We start from the raw sequence: 20749 nt of genomic DNA on the forward strand, positions 1-20749 counted from the left end.
AAGAGAGGTTTGTTTGACCAAATGACCTATCGCAGGGGAAATAATAAAAACGCAGTGTACCAAATCAATCGGGCAGCGTGACGACGATGTAATTTCTTACTGACAACTTGCATAAGTCAAGCCTCTCAACATCCTGAGGAACAGAGACAGAACATGGAGCTGTGTGTTTAGTTTGAACGCAAAATGGCAGAAAGTGTAATTCCTGATGAATGTCTTAGAGTGAAGATAAGAACACACACACTCAGGTGCGCGCAGGCACGCATACACTGATGGACAGACAGAGACACACACACGCACACACACACACACACACACACACACACACACCCTTCCAAGCCTATTAATAAGGGTGTGTGTGTGTCCTGAGGAGTCAAGTGGAATCCGTTCCAACAGATGACAGTGATCGACTCGGGGAGCTGCATGTGGCCCGTGGCTGCCATATTCCTGCACTGTGGGGGGAGAGCTGATCCTTGATCTGTGCCTTGGGGTATATTTTAACTACATCACTCTGTCAAAGAAACATCATCAGAAACCTTAAGCAGAGGTCTAGGGTAAGGTTACCCCGACTGTCAATCAAAACCTTAACTATTAGGGGAATGTGAAGATCTGACCCTGAATCAGAAGTTAGGGCGGAACGTCTACCTTCTCTATACTGATACTCTATACTGATATGTGACGTGACATAGGGGGGTTGATGGAGCATTGGGTCTTACCAACAATAACATAGCCCTGGTCTCTGTTCATTGAGTGAGAAAACGTCCCGGTTGACAGCTCATTTCAGCCAGACCGTTTGGAAGTGTAGGACCCGCTCGGGAGACACGGAAAGATAAATACACCACATTACCAAAAGTTTGTGAACACCTGCTTGTCTAACAACTCATTCCAAAATCATGGTTATTAATATGGAGTTGGTCCCCCTTTTGCTGCTATAACAGCCTCCACTCTTCTGGGGAGGCTTTCCACTAGATGTTGGAACATTGCTGCGGGGACTTGTTTCCATTCATCCACAAGAGCATTAGTGAGGTCGGGCACTGATGTTGGGTGATTAGGCCTGACTCACAGTTGGCGTTCCATTTCATCCCAAAGGTGTTGGATGGGGTTCAGGTCAGGGCTTTGTGCAGGCCAGTCAAGTTCTTTCACACCGATCTCGACAAACGATTTCTGTATGGACCTCGCTTTGAGCAATGGGCATTGTCATGCTGAAACAGGAAAGGTCCTTCCCCAAACTGTTGCTACAAAATTTGAAGCACAGAATCTTCTAGAATGTCATTGTATGCTGTAGTGTTAATATTTCCCTTCATTGGAACTAAGGGGCCTAGCCCAAACCATGAAAATCAGCCCCAGACCATTATTCCTCCTCCACCAACTTCAGTTCTTGGCATCCGCCAAACCCAGATTAGCCCGTCGGACTGCCAGAAGTGTGATTCATCACTCCAGAGAAAGCATTTCCACTGCTCCAGAGTCCAATGGCGGTGAACTTTACACCACTCCAGCCAAAGCTTGGCATTTCGCATGGCTTTTGTGCGGCTGCTTGGCCACGGAAACCCGCTTCATGAAGCTCCCGACGAACAGTTCTTGTACTGATGTTGCTTCCAGAGGCAGTTTGGGACTCGGTAGTGAGTGTCGCAACCTAGGACAGACGACTTCAGCACTCGGTGGTCCCGTTCTGTGAGCTTATGTGGCCTACCACTTCACGGCTGAGCCGCTGTTGCTCCGAGACGTTTCCACTTCACGGTGACAGCGCTAACAGTTGACCGGGGTAGCTCTGGCAGGCAGACATTTGACAAACGGACTTGTTGGAAAGGTGTCCATCCTCTCTAGAAATCCCTTTTCTTTATCCCTGCTTTCTCTCCTAGCTGCTGTCTACCATGCTTTTTTTCTATCCACTCTTTCCATGTATTTTCTTTTCTTACCTGTCTATCTTTTCTCTCTGTCCATCCGTTCTATCCATTCTCTTTTATCTCCTTTCCTGGATCTGCTATTGTACCTTGTTTGGAGAGTTTTTTCTTTCCTCTCCTTCCAACTCATGTCTATGAGGGCTGGTGAGAGTGACAGGAATGACACTGACTGGAAGCCTCGTGCTTTAAGTCTTAACTAATGACTCACGATCCAGCAGCTCCAAATATGATTGCCTGATACTCACTTGTTGAAGCCAGAGGAATCTCATTTTGGAATAGCCTAAATCGTATCTCTTTTTGAAGTGCTTTCCATCCATCAAAAACTATTAGTCATAGACACACATTAACAACAACAAAGTCCACCGGGAGTTATTACATTTTCAGATATGAAAGTGTACAGAGGTTTTTGGGAATACCTCGCAAAGCCCACGATAATAACCAGGAATTAGGCCTAAGCCGTAGTGAAGCAGGGCCTTCTCTACTGATGCCTCCAGGCATATCTCCCTGCTCTCCCTCCTCTCCTCCTCTCCTTGTGGCCACGTGCCAGCCGTCCCAGACTGAAGTGGAGGCAAAGTCAATTGCCAAACTCTAAACAACCACAAAGACACCAAATAATATCCCTGCTGTTTTGCTTTAGCATGAGACGGCTTCAATCTGGGTCCGGGATGGTGTGATCGCACCCGTTGTTGTGTTTTGGGATTCCATTCAGATTGGCTGCAGCCACTGGACTGCGAGAGAGATGGATGGAGAGAGAAAGGGGAGATAAGGATAGATAAGGGGAGGGAAAGATAGCCACGGCTCACACTTTCAACCCTCTGATCCCAGGGTCTGTGAGGTTGAAGTCGAACAATAGAAAGATTGACAGAGTGTAGAGAGAGAGAGAGGGGGGCGGGTTGAGAAAGAGTCAGAAATGTTGAAAAGAGGGGGACAGAGAGACATCGAGAAAGAGGGAGCGAGAGACAAAAATTAAGAGAGAGTTACAGTACAGGCCCCAGCCCTCCTATCTGTCACGTCTAGTTTGGGTTCTGTGTGTTCTCTTTGGAACCTTAATGAGAACCCAGCACAGAACAGGGCCAGACTGGGGTTTAACCCTCGTTTGGCACTGAATCTGTCTCAAACACTCTTTCCCTTTCTTTCTATCTCTCTTACTGTCTCACTTTCTTGCTATCTCTGTCTTCTTTCTCTCTGCCTCTATTACTCTCTCTACCTTTCCCCCAGTCTTTGTGTCTGTGCTACTCTGTCGTTTATGTTCCCCCCCTCTCTTCTTCTGTCTCCCCATTTCTTCCCTCTGGTCGTGAGAACGTTTGTGTTTCTCTGATAAGGCCGATTTGCTCTGATAAAAGTATGAATCATTCTCAGGCCTATCAGTGTTGACTAATCCAGCCTAAAATCAGACCTATTATCACCCTGCAGTGTCCCTCTCTTCCCAGATAACACATGTACTGTAATAGCAGTAACAGGAGACTCTAAAATACAATTTTCTGAGATTTCCTTGTTTCCATGTCATTTGCAATGGTGATGTATAGTAAACCGGCCTGGTAGTCCTGCGTGGCTTCTATGTAATCCAGCCTGGTAGTCCTGTGTGACTTCTATGTAAACCAGCCTGGTAGTCCTGCGTGGCTTCTATGTAAACCAGCCTGGTAGTCCTGCGTGGCTTCTATGTAAACCAGCCTGGTAGTCCTGCGTGACTTCTATGTAAACCAGCCTGGTAGTCCTGCGTGACTTCTATGTAAACCAGCCTGGTAGTCCTGCGTGACTTCTATGTAAACCAGCCTGGTAGTCCTGCGTGACTTCTATGTAAACCAGCCTGGTAGTCCTGCGTGGCTTCTATGTAAACCAGCCTGGTAGTCCTGCGTGACTTCTATGTAAACCAGCCTGGTAGTCCTGCGTGACTTCTATGTAAACCAGCCTGGTAGTCCTGCGTGACTTCTATGTAAACCAGCCTGGTAGTCCTGCGTGGCTTGTATGTAAACCAGCCTGGTAGTCCTGCATGGCTTCTATGTAAACCAGCCTGGTAGTCCTGCGTGACTTCTGTGTAAACCAGCCTGGTAGTCCTGCGTGGCTTCTGTGTAAACCAACCTGGGTGTCCTGGGTGGCTTCAATGTAAGCCAGCCTAGTAGTCCTGTGTCGCTTCTGTGTAAACCAGCCTGGTTGTCCTGTGTGGCTTCTGTGTAAACCAGCCTGGTAGTCCTGCGTCACTTCTATGTAAACCAGCCTGGTAGTCCTGCGTGACTTCTATGTAAACCAGCCTGGTAGTCCTGCGTGACTTCTATGTAAACCAGCCTGGTAGTCCTGCGTGGCTTCTATGTAAACCAGCCTGGTAGTCCTGTGAGACTTCTATGTAAACCAGCCTGGTAGTCCTGCGTGACTTCTATGTAAACCAGCCTGGTAGTCCTGCATTGCTTCTGTGTAAACCAGCCTGGTAGTCCTGCGTGGCTTCTGTGTAAACCAGCCTGGTAGTCCTGCGTGGCTTCTGTGTAAACAAGCCTAGTAGCCCTGCGTGGCTTCTATGTAAACCAGCCTGGTAGTCCTGCGTGGCTTCTATGTAAACCAGCCTGGTAGCCCTGCGTGGCTTGTGTTTCTGATATATGATTTAATTGGTCCTCCTCTGGGAGTGTTTACCTGAGGAGAGTGTACATGTTTCTCTGGTACTGTGGGCCTGGCCAGGGACAGTAAGCAGAGGGGGTGTAGCCATTAAAGGAGTCCGTCTGAAACGGAGACCTATGGCTCTCAGACAGATAAGAGCCAGCTGCTGCTGTTAGGGCTGGGACGGCTGCTATGTCTGCCCTCCCCTACACATACACACAGACACACACACACATGCATGAACAGTTGGAAATATATACGCACACACACCGACGCACGCTTGCAGACAGACATACACACCTCAGACCCCCCACCGTCTCCAGGCCACTTCTGCCATGACAAACCTCTTCACTCACTCTGTCCTCCTCTCCCCTTCCTCTCTCACTCTCTCCTTCCCCTCCTCTCCCCTCTACTGCGTCTCCTCTCCTCCTCACCCTGGCCCAGGTCTCCTCTAGGGGAGACACAGTGATTTCCCTTGCTTTTCTGTCTCTAGTCTCCAGTCTGCCTCACAGGCCAGCAGGCTGCTGCTTCTCCTGGGGGACCAGAGGAGGAGGGAGGATAGGGAGCAGGGAGAGGATAGTTACCATGGTATAAAACACTTGTGATGTGATTCAGACTACTACAATCCACCACACTTCCTTTACATACACTGGTTGACAAATGGCCGAGGGACAACTGGAATCCATGCACAGAGATGCTGTATGTCAAAGATGTGAAGCATGCAATACTTCCTATCAGTGGCTATTTTGAGGGGAAAAAACTGGGTCCCAGTAATGCACTGTGCAGTGTGCACTCTAAGAAATATTGGGGACTCGAGAAACCCTGGAGTTCCTCAAGTAACAATTGCTTGTCAATAGTTCATATTTGCACCTTGGTTAGTTGAGGGGCTCCTGGGGGAAGCCTTGAATTGAGGCGTGGCTCAGTGAGGCTGTCATTCCTGTTCACCTGTTCTGTTGTATTGTCATCACATGTTAAGGTTAAACACGGACAGATTTGTAGCTTCAGTGAGGCTGGCAGAGCTGTATAACTTCCTCAAGAGCCTATGCAAATCCCAAAGTGGGAATCAGCAATGTTAATACTATATTAGAATATGTAACATGCATAAATATTCAAGGAACATTTGAACTTGCATTGTACAAACTTAACACAATTACATTTACGCTAACGGTTGACCAAAAATAACTATGTGAAAGTCACGCCTCCAATCTGATAGGCTGCCACCTCTATATTATTACAAATGAAACCCCTCCATCACAAAAAGGTTCCAAAGGGTTCCTCAAAGACCCTTTTTTCAGCTGGAAAGGTTCCGCCGGTGTGGCAAGCCAGAAGGTTCTTCCAGGCACCTTTACTTCTAAGAGTGTCGTGAAATGAACAAAGGCTGGGTTAGTGCCATTGTTTTGAAATAAAAGAAACTGTTCTGTACAGTTCATCCATGCAAACTTTATTGTTGATTTGTCTGACTAGTCATTGTGTCAAAGTTCATCCTAGGTTTTATACGTCATTTTCACTTAAAATTATTCAATTTTTTCAACTTTTAAATGAGACATTTCCCCCTGTGTCTGTAACACTAGAAAGCAAGTGTACACTACATGTTCATAACATTCCTTTTTTGATAAAGCTGTCTGCACTAGTGTAGTTTTTGATTAACCTTTGCTGAAAAACAGTACTGTCTGTTATTGGCACTGAGTACACATGACTTGTATTATGACAGTGTAGCGTATCTAAAAGGACCATTATACTGTGTAGAGGGTATGTTGGCCAGTTAATGCTGTACTATGTACACAAACATAAATCATAACCCCAAGGTAATGAATCTCTTCCTGAGGAGACACACACCACACACACACACAGAGTATACGGAGGCTCCAGACAGGTCAGATGAGACTTGTCACGTCCGTTGACACACGGCCCAATTAAAGGGGAGAATTAGTCCAGGACTGGGTGACCTCCCCAGGAATCTCCCTCCCATGCTGTGTGTACACTGTCAGACCCAACCACCAACCCTCCCTTTAAGCACTCTCACCTGCTAATTAGGGAGGCCAGGAGCTGTGTGTGTGTGTGTGTGTGTGTGTGTGTGTGTGTGTGTGTGTGTGTGTGTGTGTGTGTGTGTGTGTGTGTGTGTGTGTGTGTGTGTGTGTGTGTGTGTGTGTGTGTGTGTGTGTGTGTGTGTGTGTGTGTGTGTGTGTGTGTGTGTGTGCGTGTGCGTGTGCGTGTGCGTGTGTAAGGCACTGAGTGCCCAGGACTGTCAGAGGGAACCCAGTGGATTTGCAGCCCAAGATGTCCTTACATAAATATTTGACTTTACTATTGTAAGTCTATGAGAGTCCAGTCCAACACACGTCATAGCCATGGCCAGCAGCTACGATTTTCAATTTAATGTCATTTATTGTTTTAAATTAATAAATGTGTGTGTATGCATTCCTTAGTCATTAAACCCAAGTAGCCTTTTGTGTAAAATGTTACGCTGGGGTTATAGTAATTTCATTGTGAGGAGATGTAGTCTATCCAACACTGTGTTTTCTACTTTGGATAGATTTGATGTGTGCAGCTTGCAGCTGTGTATGAACTGGGCCAGATCCTGTAGGACCCCGGGATGGGAGCAGCCAAGGCTAAGGCACAGTGACAGTGGCATCAGGAGCGTTCAGCCACATTCCCAGCTGTAGTCGGTGAAGGCTTATTCATCTGTAGGGAGAAGAACAGTAGCCTTCTGAAACAACACACACACTAACACCTGCTGCCCTGTCAGACCAACAGCAGCCATGGACACCAGCTACGACCACGTGGAACTGAACTAAGATGTTATAGGAGTCTGACGCTAGCTGAAGGTCCCGAAGCAAGGCCTCTGTGAGTGTAGTTGAGGATAGTAAAGAACGTTTTGTAGCTGTCTGTCAGTTTATATGATCTGAGCTGAACGAGGCCTCGAGGAGTTGGGAATGGAGAGGTGAGTGATGATGTGAGTGGGTTGAGTGTTGAGAGATGTGTAAGACTAGCCCTGAATGATCTTTAAAACAGTTGTTGGGGAGCTTTTAATGTCGTCTCTGAGGAGAGCAGGCACACAGCTCAGATTGGTGTGTGTGTTGAGAGAGAGAGAGACAGAGAGAGAGAGAGAGAGAGAGAGAGAGAGAGAGAGAGAGAGAGAGAGAGAGAGAGAGAGAGAGAGAGAGAGAGAGAGAGAGAGAGAGAGAGAGAGAGAGAGAGAGAGAGAGAGAGAGAGAGAGAGAGAGAGACAGAGAGACAGAGAGAGAGAGAGAGAGACAGAGAGAGAGAGAGAGAGAGAGAGAGAGAGAGAGAGAGAGAGAGAGAGAGAGAGAGAGAGAGAGAGAGAGAGAGAGAGAGAGAGAGAGAGAGAGAGAGAGAGAGAGAGAGAGAGAGAGAGAGAGAGAGAGAGAGAACAGAAACTGACAAATGCTAGGCTGGTATGTGGGAGATGGAGGAAGGGAAGCCTTGTTGATTATCGACCAGAGAGTCATACTACTTCTCACTGTACACATCAACGTCAGTCATTATGACACAGTTAGTGTGCCTTTTTTTAAAGCTTTATACTCCTCCCTTGTGTGATAGTCTAAAGGAATTGTGTATGTTTTGTTGGGGTGGGGGGTTGTGTGTCTGTGTACAGTCAGTATATCAGCTTGTTTGTCTATGTACATGTATCTGTGTGTGTCTAAGCATGTCTGTGTCAGAGCACTAACATATTCAGAAGGTCTGGGGGAGTCTCCAGTCCAGCCCAGTCCAGCCTGGAGTCCTCTTGGCTCCCTCTCCCTATTACCTCCTGGAGGAGGAGTTAGGGGAACTGTGGGAGGGGCTATGGGAAGCCTCAGTGGTTAGCTCCTCCCAGCAGAGGGCATATCACTCTACTTACTCTCTCTGGCGTGGAGACTCAGAGCTCAGAGCTACATGGGACCAAAGCCTGGCTGTCTGCCTCACTGTCCGACTCCCACAGCTACCCTAGGGAGAGAGAAGGAGTGAATAGAGAATAGAGAGAGAGAGAGGAGTGAAGAGACACGAGAGCTACACCACCATTTTTTCTTATTTTCTTGTAATAGCTGTTGTGCTGTTGATGACGAGCGTTTGGCCAGCTCTGGTCTCGGTCTCCGGTCCCAGGAAGAGGCAGGGTCATTGAAGTGAAATTGTGTGTCCTGTCCCGTCGCTTGTGCCAGTTTTATTTTTCCCTCCTGAACACTGGAACCATACTGGGACATTATGACTCTACTGGGCTCTGAACACTCCATACTGATACGAAGCAAGTTTAGATCAGGTAAGATCCTATACTGTGTGTGTGTGTGTGTGTGTGTGTGTGTGTGTGTGTGTGTGTGTGTGTGTGTGTGTGTGTGTGTGTGTGTGTGTGTGTGTGTGTGTGTGTGTGTGTGTGTGTGTGTGTGTGTGTGTGTGTGTGTGTGTGTGTGTGTGTGTGTGTGTGTGTGTGTGTGTGTGTGTGTGTGTGTGTGCGTGCGCGTGCGTGCGTGTCTTTTTATGTTTACTCACCTATCAGTAATCACCTATGTAATTGTCCATTCATTTGTCCATCCAACCCTTTAGACTGGCACTTTGTTGATGTACTGCATGAACGGCCTCTAACATATGATACAATATTTGCACTGGCGTGGAATAAGGAACATGTATTTGTTTCAATGCCATTGTCCCACCGTCTGTACTTGTATTTTGTTGATAGTGTACAGTAGTACAGGTACAGGCTCTTTCTTTATGCTTCATCTGTGGTAGAGTGTGATTGGCGTTGCCTCCCGTGCAGCAGAGCACAGAGACGTACCAGCAGGATGAGGGAGGTTGGATGACAGGTGTCATTTAGTAGGGCCGGCTGATAATGTTGTGGAGGAGGAGCAGAGGGACTCCGTCATCACAGAGTTGATGGAGGATACCACCCGTCAGAGGTGACACCCTTTCATCACGTTGCTCTGCTCTGTGGATTCTCTGGTGTGTAGGTGCTTTGTTATAGAGCCGCTCGTAGAAGTCAAAACACGTGACCCCGGGTACGTGTGTGGTTGGGATCAATCCCATTTAGATTTTGTTCATTCGGGACGTGAACTAAAATTCCAGTTCAAGAACAGCTAAAATCCTCATTGAAAAGAATATATTTTGAATTGAATTGGAATCGACCCCAACTTTGTGCACTTGTTTACAAGAGTTCTCTTGTACAGGTTCACGTACTTGTTTGCTTTTGAAGAAAGAGTAGTGGGAGGTTAAAGGTTGTCAGCATTAGACTGTGATGAGAGCGGTGTGTGTGTGTGCGCGTGTGTATGTGTGGTGTGTGTTGGTGACCTTACCTGCCTGTCTCAGAACAGTGTGGACTACAGTACTTATTTTAAACCCTTCTAACACACAGCAGCTGTTCGGGCTTCTCCTTGTATCTCCCTCTATCTCTGTTCTTTCTCATACACTTAAACACACACACACACATACAAACGTCTCTCTCCATCTCTCTCTCTTCTCTCCATGTCTCCTGTATATGCAGTCTACTTTTTATCTTGCAACTTTTGTCTCTATGTATTTGTCTGTACTGTGAACAATACTGCCCCCTCTCTGAAGGGAATGTCACTGACAGCCAGAGACACAGCCAGAGACACAGCCAGTCTAATGCTTGGGACTTTCTCCATGTCCTGCTGTCACAGTTTGATACACACGGTTTATAGTCAAGCAGCATTTTGTCCAGTGATTCATTTCAGTGTGAACAAAACGTAGGGAACAACAATACTTGAAAGGCTTTTGCCAACTCTCTTTCTCTCTCTTCATTTGACTCCAGTGCAAATCTCTCTGCACTCGGCGCGGTAATTGCTTACCAGCAATCGCAGGCCAAATTGTGCTTTTCCTCTGTGTTGTTTAGACCAGCAACCGCGCGCTGGGAAATGACCTCTGGGCTCTGGGGGGAGAGAGCGAGATGTAAGGGCTGAAGTCATTGTAGTGGTAATGGTCAGAGAGAGAGAGACATTCACACGGCAGCGGCTCAGGGATTTGGTGTTTTGGTGTTGCTGTGTAACACACATTAGGCTGATAGACCAGTTATTACTGCACTGCTGACGTGGGGAGAGTGTTTAGTCTGACATGCTGGGTCACAGAGAGAGAGAGAGAGAGAGAGAGAGAGAGAGAGAGAGAGAGATGGAGAGAGACAGAGAGCCTGGCTGAGGTTATTACAGTTGAGGGGACGTGTTTTTGTTGTTGTTGTGATGTAATGTTACAGCCCTTTCATGTATGTTATGTGTTCGGAGTTCCAGTTTATTAGAGGAAGTTGGCCAGTCAATGGAAATGGATGTCGCCAGGACAATAAATGACGTTTGAAATGTTCTCGGTCCGTGGCTGGTTGGCTGTCAAGGAGAGAGAGGCTTGTGTTAGGCTGTGAACACGCAGTTAACACATTTATGTAGTGACCTATGCTGGACTCAAACTCCCAACTCTACTACTGCCAGCTCCATGCTCACACCGACAACAGTAAGCTATGGGAACTACTACGGGTGAGATATTCTAGCAGCGAGGGATAAGGATCTCAGAGGGGTCCTAGGGGACGTGGATATGTTGAACTATTCTAGTGGGGACCAGAAGTCCCCCACAATTCTTACCGTCTGGGGACATTTTGTTAGTCCCCACCAGGTCAAATGCTACTTCTAGGGGGTTGAGGGTTAATGTTGGAATTAGTGTTTTGGTTAGAATTGCGTTAATGGTTAGGGTTAGGAGCTAGGTTTAGGTTTAGGGTTAACATAACCTTGTTGTAAACCCTGATATAACGTCCATTTAGCATGTTAATGATTTTTGACATTTATTTTTTCACCTTTATTTAACCAGTTAGGCTAGTTGAGAACAAGTTCTCATTTACAACCTCGACCTGGCAGTTGGAACACCAAGCTTCCCTACGTAAACTCAGTGTAGTGTATCTCTATAGCTCTCTCTCCCTGAACTGAGTTGTGATTAACAGGAGCGCTGGTGTGTCTGTGCTATCTCTGTGGGGTTTCAGAAGGCCAGTTGTTGGTAATATAAAGCAGGGAAGTAACTATAACTCAGCTCAGAGCCAACTCTGTTACACACTGACAGGCACCACACTTCCAGGGTGGGACAGGGTGAGGATGGATTTGAAAATGATTGGCCCTAATGCCATAAATTAAACAGTGTGTGGAAGCAGAAGGGTGCGTGTTTATTGGCACTGTGAGTGAATGTGTGGAAGGCGTTAGAGAGAGAGAGTTAGAGGGAGAGAGAGAGAGAGAGAGAGAGAGAGAGAGAGAGAGAGAGAGAGAGAGAGAGAGAGAGAGAGAGAGAGAGAGAGAGAGAGAGAGAGAGAGAGAGAGAGAGAGAGAGAGAGAGGGAGAGAGAGAGAGTTAGAGGGAGAGAGACAGAGAGAGAGAGGGTTAGAGGGAGAGAGACAGAGAGAGAGGGAGGGGAGAGAGAGAGAGAGAGAGAGAGAGAGAGAGAGAGAGAGAGAGAGAGAGAGAGAGAGAGAGAGAGAGAGAGAGAGAGAGAGCGCTCAGGTTAAGGAAATGTTAGAAACCGTAGTCTTGTTTGGGGAACTCCTCTTTAGAGGAAACCCTTAACTATACCCTTTGACCTCTCCAGGAGCAGCGCAGCTGCTTTGACAACAGCTGTGCCGTGGTTGTTATGACTGTGTTGCCGTGTCTTTTTGCTCCAGGAATCTTTTTTGATTTGATTAGACTGATCGACATTTCTGTACAGTCAATGTTAATTGCTATGCCAGTAATTGAGATCACCAGAGCAGTGAACAGACTCTCCTGACATGGGGGACACAGGCCCTTTTGACAATTGGACGGGCTATTTATGAGCTGTTTATAAGATATGAATCAGATATTTAGAGATCCATAAGGTGTTAAGAATAATTGTGTTAAACCTGGCTGGGATGCAGTGCGGTGGGTTACTGATCCCTTGGCGGAAAGAGAGAGGAAGCGAGGAGCTAAAGAGAGAGATTCAAAGTCATTTCGAAGGGTTACTATACTGAAAAATGGTTTGCTCTAGACTTGAACCGTATCTGTGACATACTTTGTCACAGTGTCCTGTCAGAGTGAATGGCTGTGCTCTTGCCATCTGATGTACAGGTCAGGAGGTTACGGCTCAGGGATGTAAACTCAACCAGATGTTTAGAGAAGTGTGTGTGTGTGTGTGTGTGTGTGTGTGTGTGTGTGTGTGTGTGTGTGTGTGTGTGTGTGTGTGTGTGTGTGTGTGTGTGTGTGTGTGTGTGTGTGTGTGTGTGTGTGTGTGTGTGTGTGTGTGTGTGTGTGTGTGTGTGTGTGTGTGTGTGTGTGTGTGTGTGTGTGTGTGTGTGTCATTATGAAACAGAAGTAGATGGCCTGAGAGGAGGGAGAGATAAAGCCAAACCACACACACACAGACCAACACACACACTACTGGTCCAAACTTTTCGAACACCTACTCATTCAAGGGTTTTTCTTTAATTGGACTATTTTCTACATTGTAGGATAATAGTGAAGACATCAAAACTATGAAATAACACATATGGAATCATGTAGTAACTCCCAAAAATGTTAAACAAATCAAAATAGATTTTAGATTTTAGATTCTTCAAATAGCCACACTTTACCTTGATGACAGCTTTGTACACTCTTGGCATTCTCTCAACCAAAAACGTTTCATCGGTAGTGTCCACCACTCCTCAAACATCGCTCGGTATGTGTCACAGTGTTCCCATGGCGAATTGATAAAACAGATCTCTGAGACTACGTAGCAGCTCTGTCCAGTCAACGGTCCACTCCAACCCCAGAGCAGCTAAAGAGTGATAAGCCTAAAGAGAAACACAACGAGAATCAGTAGATCCACATAAGAATGAACACATCACACCACAATACCATCTGGAGGGTGCCACTGTGAGACCCTCCAGCTGAGGTTATGGGCCAGTGTGTTTGTCAGAACACAGAGAGACGCACACCCTGACAGACCACACACTGCCTAGCAGATCTGTTTAAAGGCCAGGAGCTGTGTTCATCATTCCCTGCATCCTGTTCACAGAAATATTTGTCAGCCCACAGTGCCATTTCTTCCTTGTTTTGTGTGTCTGTGCAACTCTTCTACATCATTGGCACACAGAGAGATTGGCATGAAGCTTGTTTTGAGGAGGGGAGCATCAGAACTTTGAGAACTTTGAAACAGTGGTGTGTTCTATCACTGAAACTTTGTTGATGTCGCTTCATGAAACTGTCAAACCCGATTCTCTAACCGTCACACAACCATAACTATACTGTCTCTGCTGCTATGGTACTCATCTGACATTAGTAGCATACTCAGTCTCTCTACCCCTCCTCTGTATCTCCTTCCCTCGCCCTTTTCTGCCCTTCCCTCATCTCTCTGTCTCCCTCCCTCCCTCATCTCTCTGTCTCTCACCCTCCCTCATCTCTCTGTCTCTCTCCCTCCCTCATCTCTCTGTCTCCCTCCCTTCTCCATCTCTCCCCCTATAGTTCTGCAGTTAAGACTTCAGCAGAGGAGGACTCGAGAGCAGCTTGCAGACCAAGGCATCATGCCTCGTGAGTAACACTCTTTTACACACGAAGTCATGCTCATGTGTACACACACACACACACACACACACACACACACACACACACACACACACACACACACACACACACACACACACACACACACACACACACACACACACACACACACACACACACACACACACACACACACACACACACACACACCGCTCATAAGTGTGTGTGACACCATGTACTGCATTACTATAGTGAGAGAGAAAGAGCGAGAGAAAAAGAGAGAGATTTAACTTGCAACTGACAACGGCGATGAAACACGACACGCTACATGGGCCTCGCTTCTACGAGCTGACGCACTTACCTCATGATAACACAACGTAGTCCTTAACACTGTAACCAGAGACCCATCTATCCTGATAACACAATGTTTAAGCTGATCTAGGATCTAAACCTCTAACCCCATAATATGTTATAGTGGATATATGATCACCTCTGTGATCTATGTGGAAGCCATGAATCATCTTGCACAGTGAGACAGTAAGGGAGTATCCGACAGACAGGCAGGCAGGGAGACAGGTAGGTAGAAAGGGGCACACACACACACACACACACACACACACACACACACACACACACACACACACACACACACACACACACACACACACACACACACACACACACACACACACACACACACACACACACACACACACGAAACCGGTATATTTCATCTGCTCATAAAAGTAGGGCTACATTACAAACTGGCTAACGTCTGTGAGAGAAGCCAGTCGCAAGTCATCTCCACTATACAGTCCAGAGTTGTAGCCTGTGTGAGTGCACTTGTATGAGTATTTATAAACCGGCTGCAGGCTGGGGTTAGAGGGTTGTAGTGTAGTAGGGAGGGTTGTTGAATGCTATCTCTCTGGCACGGTTTGACATTCGTTTCACTGGGGCTCCAGCAGTGAGATAACCAGTGGTAAGTGTGTGTGCAGGGGGAATTCAATCCAGAGGCCTAGCACTGCCACAGTGTGTGTGTGTGTGTTTGTGTGTGTGTGTGTGGAGGGGGGGGGGGTGCCTGCCCATGAATGTGTGTTAATAGACGGCACTCAGAGAAATCTTCAAAAACCCTTTCCATGTGTCCTGCGGACCTCTCGCATACAATCAGCAGATAAACGGCCAATCGAAAAATTCTTCTGAAATAGTATTTGCCCTGTCGACCAATCACGTTTCCCCTAGCTGCTTTATCTCCGGCAGACTCCCAGAAACTGATAGGCCATGCTGGGCCTCTGGATTCCGTTCCCTCGCACACTTACCACTGGTTGCACACATACACAAACACACACTAATCAAACCACTGGTTGCACACATACACAAACACACACAATGTATTATCCTTCACAGGACAAGGGAGTCCTCTTCTGGCTGTGCCAGGTGGAGATTATAACAGAACGTGGCCAAGATGTTCAAATGTTCATAAATGACCAGCTAGGCAGCCAAAAACCCCAAGCCTCAAGATGTTCAAATGTTCATAAATGACCAGCATGGTCAAATAATAATAAGGCAGAACAGTTGAAACTCACAGTGTGATGGAGAGAGAATGTGATTTCTCATTCTGTGCAGTTTTATTATGTAAATAAGGCTCATATTTAATCATATTGTTTTTCAATGTCAATCATTTTTGACAGAATACCATTATCAATATTGTGTGCACAAGTGTGTGCGTGTGTGATTGCATGTGTGTGTGTGAGATGGACACGGCGTAGGGTGTGTGTATATATTACCCAGGGAACATCTGGTGTTTATTAGTATCCCAGAGTGCTGCTTCGGCCTCTCAGGGCTCTCTGGCTTGTGGCTGGCTGAGGAAGAGTCCACACACTTGCACTCACCCACACACACACCCACCCACGCACCCACCCACGCACACACACACACACACACACACACACACACACACACACACACACACACACACACACACACACACACACACACACACACACACACACACACACACACACACACACACACACACACACACACACACACACACACAGAGTGAGACACTGCCTCTCAATCTGACGTGTGGTTGGCAGAGAAGGAAGGGTCCACATACACACACACACACACACAAACACACACACACACACACACACACACACACACACACACACACACACACACACACACACACACACACACACACACACACACACACACACACACACACACACACACACACACACACACACACACTCTCTAAGTCCTCTACTCCTCTAACACGATAAGTGTGTCGTTTCACCACAAATCTCCATTTCCCTAGATGTGGTACTTTTTCTTTATTCCATAGGGCCAATGGAAAAACTATGATTAGTACTGTATAGTTTATTCTACTGCGTTAGTAGCACCATATACTACACATAGGATCGGGATCTGAAGTGAGGTTTAAATTAGACAGAAAGTAAATAGCGGGTTTTAGTTTAGCTTTAGGATGTTTTGACTTGGTGCCAACTGTAAAGTAGACTGACTCCTACCACAGGGTATGTTTCTATAAGAGATAATAGTCTGGGGAGCTGTGTAAAAACACTAATGCCCTGCTGTGTTGTTATTCGGTGTCTGGACAGTGCTTAAATTGTTGCATTTGGAGAGTGATGTAATCTGCAGCTCTAACGTCACGGAGAGTGATGTTATATGTTGTTTGTACAGACTTTATATTACGTGGAGAGTTGATATGAAGGAGCTGTGTTGTGCTGGAGATTCTTTTATGTGTTCTTCATGCATCTCTATAAAGCTTCTGCAGCCCTTATGTTAGGCTCGAATCATGTGCGAGTCAGAGTGAGAGAAGCGGACACAGTGAGTGACAGGCCGGGGCAGATGGTGTATTAGCAGACGGTGATCTCACCATCGCATCCCATGTGGCTGGTTAGCAACATGACCACTGCTATGCCAGGACAGACCAGGCCAGCAGGTGATCCCTGTACCCTCTAGGGAAGGACACAGAAGGCCCTAGTCAATTCTCATACATCTTTCTTTCCTTCCTTCGTTCTACCTTTCCTTTCTTACAGCCTATCTTCACAGCAAAATCGCCCGTGTTCATATCCTGGTGAGGGCAGTTTTGGTGATGATGTGGTGTTACTTTGTGCCACTATGAATGCCCCCTGGTATTGCTTTTTATGATGTTGTTTAAAAATACTGTTGTTCAATCGGGGTGTCAAATTGGCCAGTGTTACCCAGTGTTGGATTTTCAGTGTAACATTTCTAGAGTTGATTCAGTTGTTAAATTTACTCTGTAAGTGTTAAATTAACACTCATTGATGTAAAAGAATGCCCGTGTTGGTGTTAATAACCAGTGTTAAACCACAACCATGACCATCATTATTGTATTTCTCAGCATGGTCTGTTGCTGGTAGATTTTTACATATTTATATATTTACATATTGTTTGTTTCAATATCTATGTTTTTGCATGTACATTGATTGATTGATTGATTAATGTTACACTAGTGAAATATAAATAACATACATTTTGATAAACAAATCAATGTTACTTGGATGTATTGCACCCGTTACTCAACTGGTTGTTCCAGTTGAAATGCTTTAGGTAGTCTCATGTCTTAGTCTTCCCAACCCAGCAGCCATTCTGACTGCAGGTTGTGGGTGAATAAACATTCTTAATGTTGGATATCCCCACTCTGGCTGGATTTCAAAAGGAATTACACATCACAGCATAATGTGACTTGCAGGCCTGATGTGACCTGTAAACCATGAGTTGCAGGCCATTGTATTAGGGTAAAACTAGGCCTTATAAATGATGTGTTGTTTTGTATTACAATTTCATGGAATACAATTTCATGATAACATATTCATTTAGGATCACACTTGGTGAAGGCCACTGGACTGAAAATGGATGAATGAAACAACCATGTCTCTGTCACAAATACAGTCATGGGTGGTATAACTCTACAATTCACTCAAAAGGCAAGCCACTCTGGGAAATATGCAATTAACACTGAAAAGTGTGGACCCATATAGACAATGAACCAGTGTTAAACTTAACACTCTCTGTGGATTTAACACTGGAGGATTTGCTGTAAGGTATCAGTGAACACCATTACCTGTACCTCAGTACTGTAGCCAGACATTTGTTGCAATTATGCAATTCTACACATTTTTTTCATTGGGCAAAGATAAAAATGTTCCGTTTTAATGCTAATTCAAGCTAAACTATAGGTGTGTTGACTTGTATGCTAAATGAACAACTGAGGTAGGGAGTGGCATGGTACATATAGCCATAGAAGCACAGTGACATATGCCTCATATTTATGGCTTATTGCAGGTCTTGCTTTCAGTTAGTTATGTTTTGCCGCCCATCTCAGGAGAGGGAACGTCATTCCAGCACTGCTTGCTAGGAATTCCATCTGATGGTGTTTGCATATTTAGGTAAAAAGACAAATAGTTCCTTGTTTGAAAAGGTGGGTGGAGTACTGAAAAATCTGCATTTAAGTACAAATACTGTCACCTAGATTGTAATTTACTCAAGTAAGAGTAAAAGTAGCCCTCTTAAAGAAACTACTCAAGTAAGAGTAAAAGTAGCCCTCTTAAAGAAACTACTCAAGTAAGAGTAAAAGTAGCCCTCTTAAAGAAACTACTCAAGTAAGAGTGAAAAAGTATCCATCCAGAAAACTTACAATTCATGACCACAAACATGTGGACACCTGCTTGTCGAACATCTCATTCCAAAATCATGAGCATCAATATGGAGTTGGTTCCTCCTTTGCTGCTATAACAGCCTCCACTCATCTGGGAAGGCTTTCCACAACAAGAGCATTAGTGAGGTTGGGCACTGATGTTGGGCGGTTAGGCCTTGCTTACAGTTGGCGTTCCATTTCATCCCAAAGGTGTGTGATGGGGTTGAGGTCCGGGCTCTATGCACGCCAGTCAATTTCTTCCACACTAAACTGGAAAAAAAATATCTGTATGGACCTCCCTTTCTGCACCGGGGCATTGTCATGGAAATAGGAAAGGGCCTTCCCCAAACTGTTGCCACAAAGTTGGAAGCATAGAATCGTCTAGAATGCCATTGTATGCTGTAGTGTTAATATTTCCCTTCACTGGAGCTAAGGGGCTTGAAAAACAGCCCCACACCCTTATTCCTCCTCCACCCAATTTTACAGTTGGCATTATGCATTCGGTCATGTAGCGTTCTCCTGGCAAACTCAAATTCGTCCGTCGGACTGCCAGACGGTGAAGCATGATTCATCACTCCAGAGAAAGCATTTCCACTGCTCCAGAGTCTAATGACGGTGAACTTTACACCACTCCAGCCAATGCTTGGCATTGCACATGGTGATCTTAGGCTTGTCTGAGGCTGCTCAGCCATGTAAACCCATTTCATGAAGCTCCTGACAAACAGTTATTGTGCTGACGTTGCTTCCAGAGTAAATTTGGAACTCAGTAGTTAGTGTTGCAACCGAGGACAGATTATTTTTTGCGCTTCAGCACTCGGCGGTCCCGTTCAGTGAGCTTGTGTGGCCTACCACTTGGCAGCTGAGCCGTTGTTGCTCCTAGACTTTTCCATTTCACAATAACAGCACTTACAGTTGATCGGGGCAGCTCTAGCAGGGCAGAAATTTGACAAACTGACTTGTTGGGAAGGTAACATCCTGTGCCACGTTGAAAGTCACTGAGCTCTTCAGTAAGGCCATTTTACTACCAATGTTTGTCTATGGAGATTGCATGGCCGCGTGCTCTGTTTTATACACCTGTGAGCAACAGTTGTGGCTGAAATAGCCGAATCGACTAAATTGAAGGTGTGTCCACATACTTTTGTGTATATATAGTGTAAGTACTAGCATTTTTTACACCTGGTAAACTGTGACAGCAAACACAAAGAACAACCACTTATTGTAATCTTGAGGACCCCAGGAAGAGTAGCAGCACAGGTAGTCTCCAATGAAGACTGACATCAAAACAAAGTCCATAGGCTATACAGTTTCAATGATGGTCCTTTTCAAAGTTGTCTTAATATTTACTGTATCAGTGTGTTCAATTTCATTTAAAAAAGGTAATTGGTACTCAAGAGTTTGGAATCAAAATTTCAATAGCATGAATGAACATTTATTTCACAATAGAATTTCAGGTACGTGCGATGGTGAATGCGTTCTAAAAGGATTTACACCAAGTGTGATGTACCTATTATTTTGTACTCAGAATGGAAGACCAAGGAGGATCGGGTAGGTGTTACAACAGCCAAACAACATCGAAATGTCACTATCAATCATGTTACTAGTATGCAAAAAAAGAGACACATTTCAGCATGGGATTAAACATCAAGGTAGGTATTCAGGTAAGAATCATGTGAGTTATAAATGATCGAGCAGTGCAGATATCAATTGCCGAAGTCAACTCAATCATCTTTTTCCTGCCAGGGTAGGATTTACCCTCTCTGTCCTCCTTCTCTTCCCAACCGCTCCTTTACACTTGGAAGGGTCTTTCATTTTCTTGGCTGGCCCATTCTCCTCCCCTTTAGTTGAAATGTAAACCTATTACTTGTAGCGTGTTACTACCCACCTCTGCCTGTTTGGAACACTGACAACAACAAAAAAGATTTGTATAATGTTATTTTTTGCCCAATTTGATTGGGTGGGCGGATGGGCCCGGACCCACCCCGTACCTACGTGGCTGATGTACCTTTAACACTGACCTAGTGTAAAAATCGAATTCTAAGGTGTTGAATGCCAGGTATTAGTGAAACCCATCCCAGTGTACCTTTAACACTGAGTTAGTGTACCATTTTAATGCCACCGGT

General features: G+C 45.6%; 1 protein-coding gene across 8 annotated transcripts in view; it reads left to right on the top strand.

The window, feature by feature from the left end:
- Nucleotides 1–20749, top strand: part of myocd (myocardin) — a 162879-nt gene that overhangs the window by 124614 nt on the left and 17516 nt on the right. For 6 of the 8 annotated variants that reach the window (XM_046356970.1, XM_046356972.1, XM_046356969.1 and 3 more), the window contains one exon: nucleotides 13904–13969. In XM_046356970.1, the coding sequence (XP_046212926.1) occupies nucleotides 13904–13969 (66 nt within the window). Of the gene's footprint in view, nucleotides 1–8375; nucleotides 8740–13903; nucleotides 13970–20749 lie in introns of those variants that run through there. The other 2 variants (XM_046356976.1, XM_046356977.1) reach the window with 2 other exon arrangements.

This window comes from Oncorhynchus gorbuscha, linkage group LG07 (assembly GCF_021184085.1).
Source record: "Oncorhynchus gorbuscha isolate QuinsamMale2020 ecotype Even-year linkage group LG07, OgorEven_v1.0, whole genome shotgun sequence".
Classification (NCBI taxonomy): Eukaryota; Metazoa; Chordata; class Actinopteri; order Salmoniformes; family Salmonidae; genus Oncorhynchus; species Oncorhynchus gorbuscha.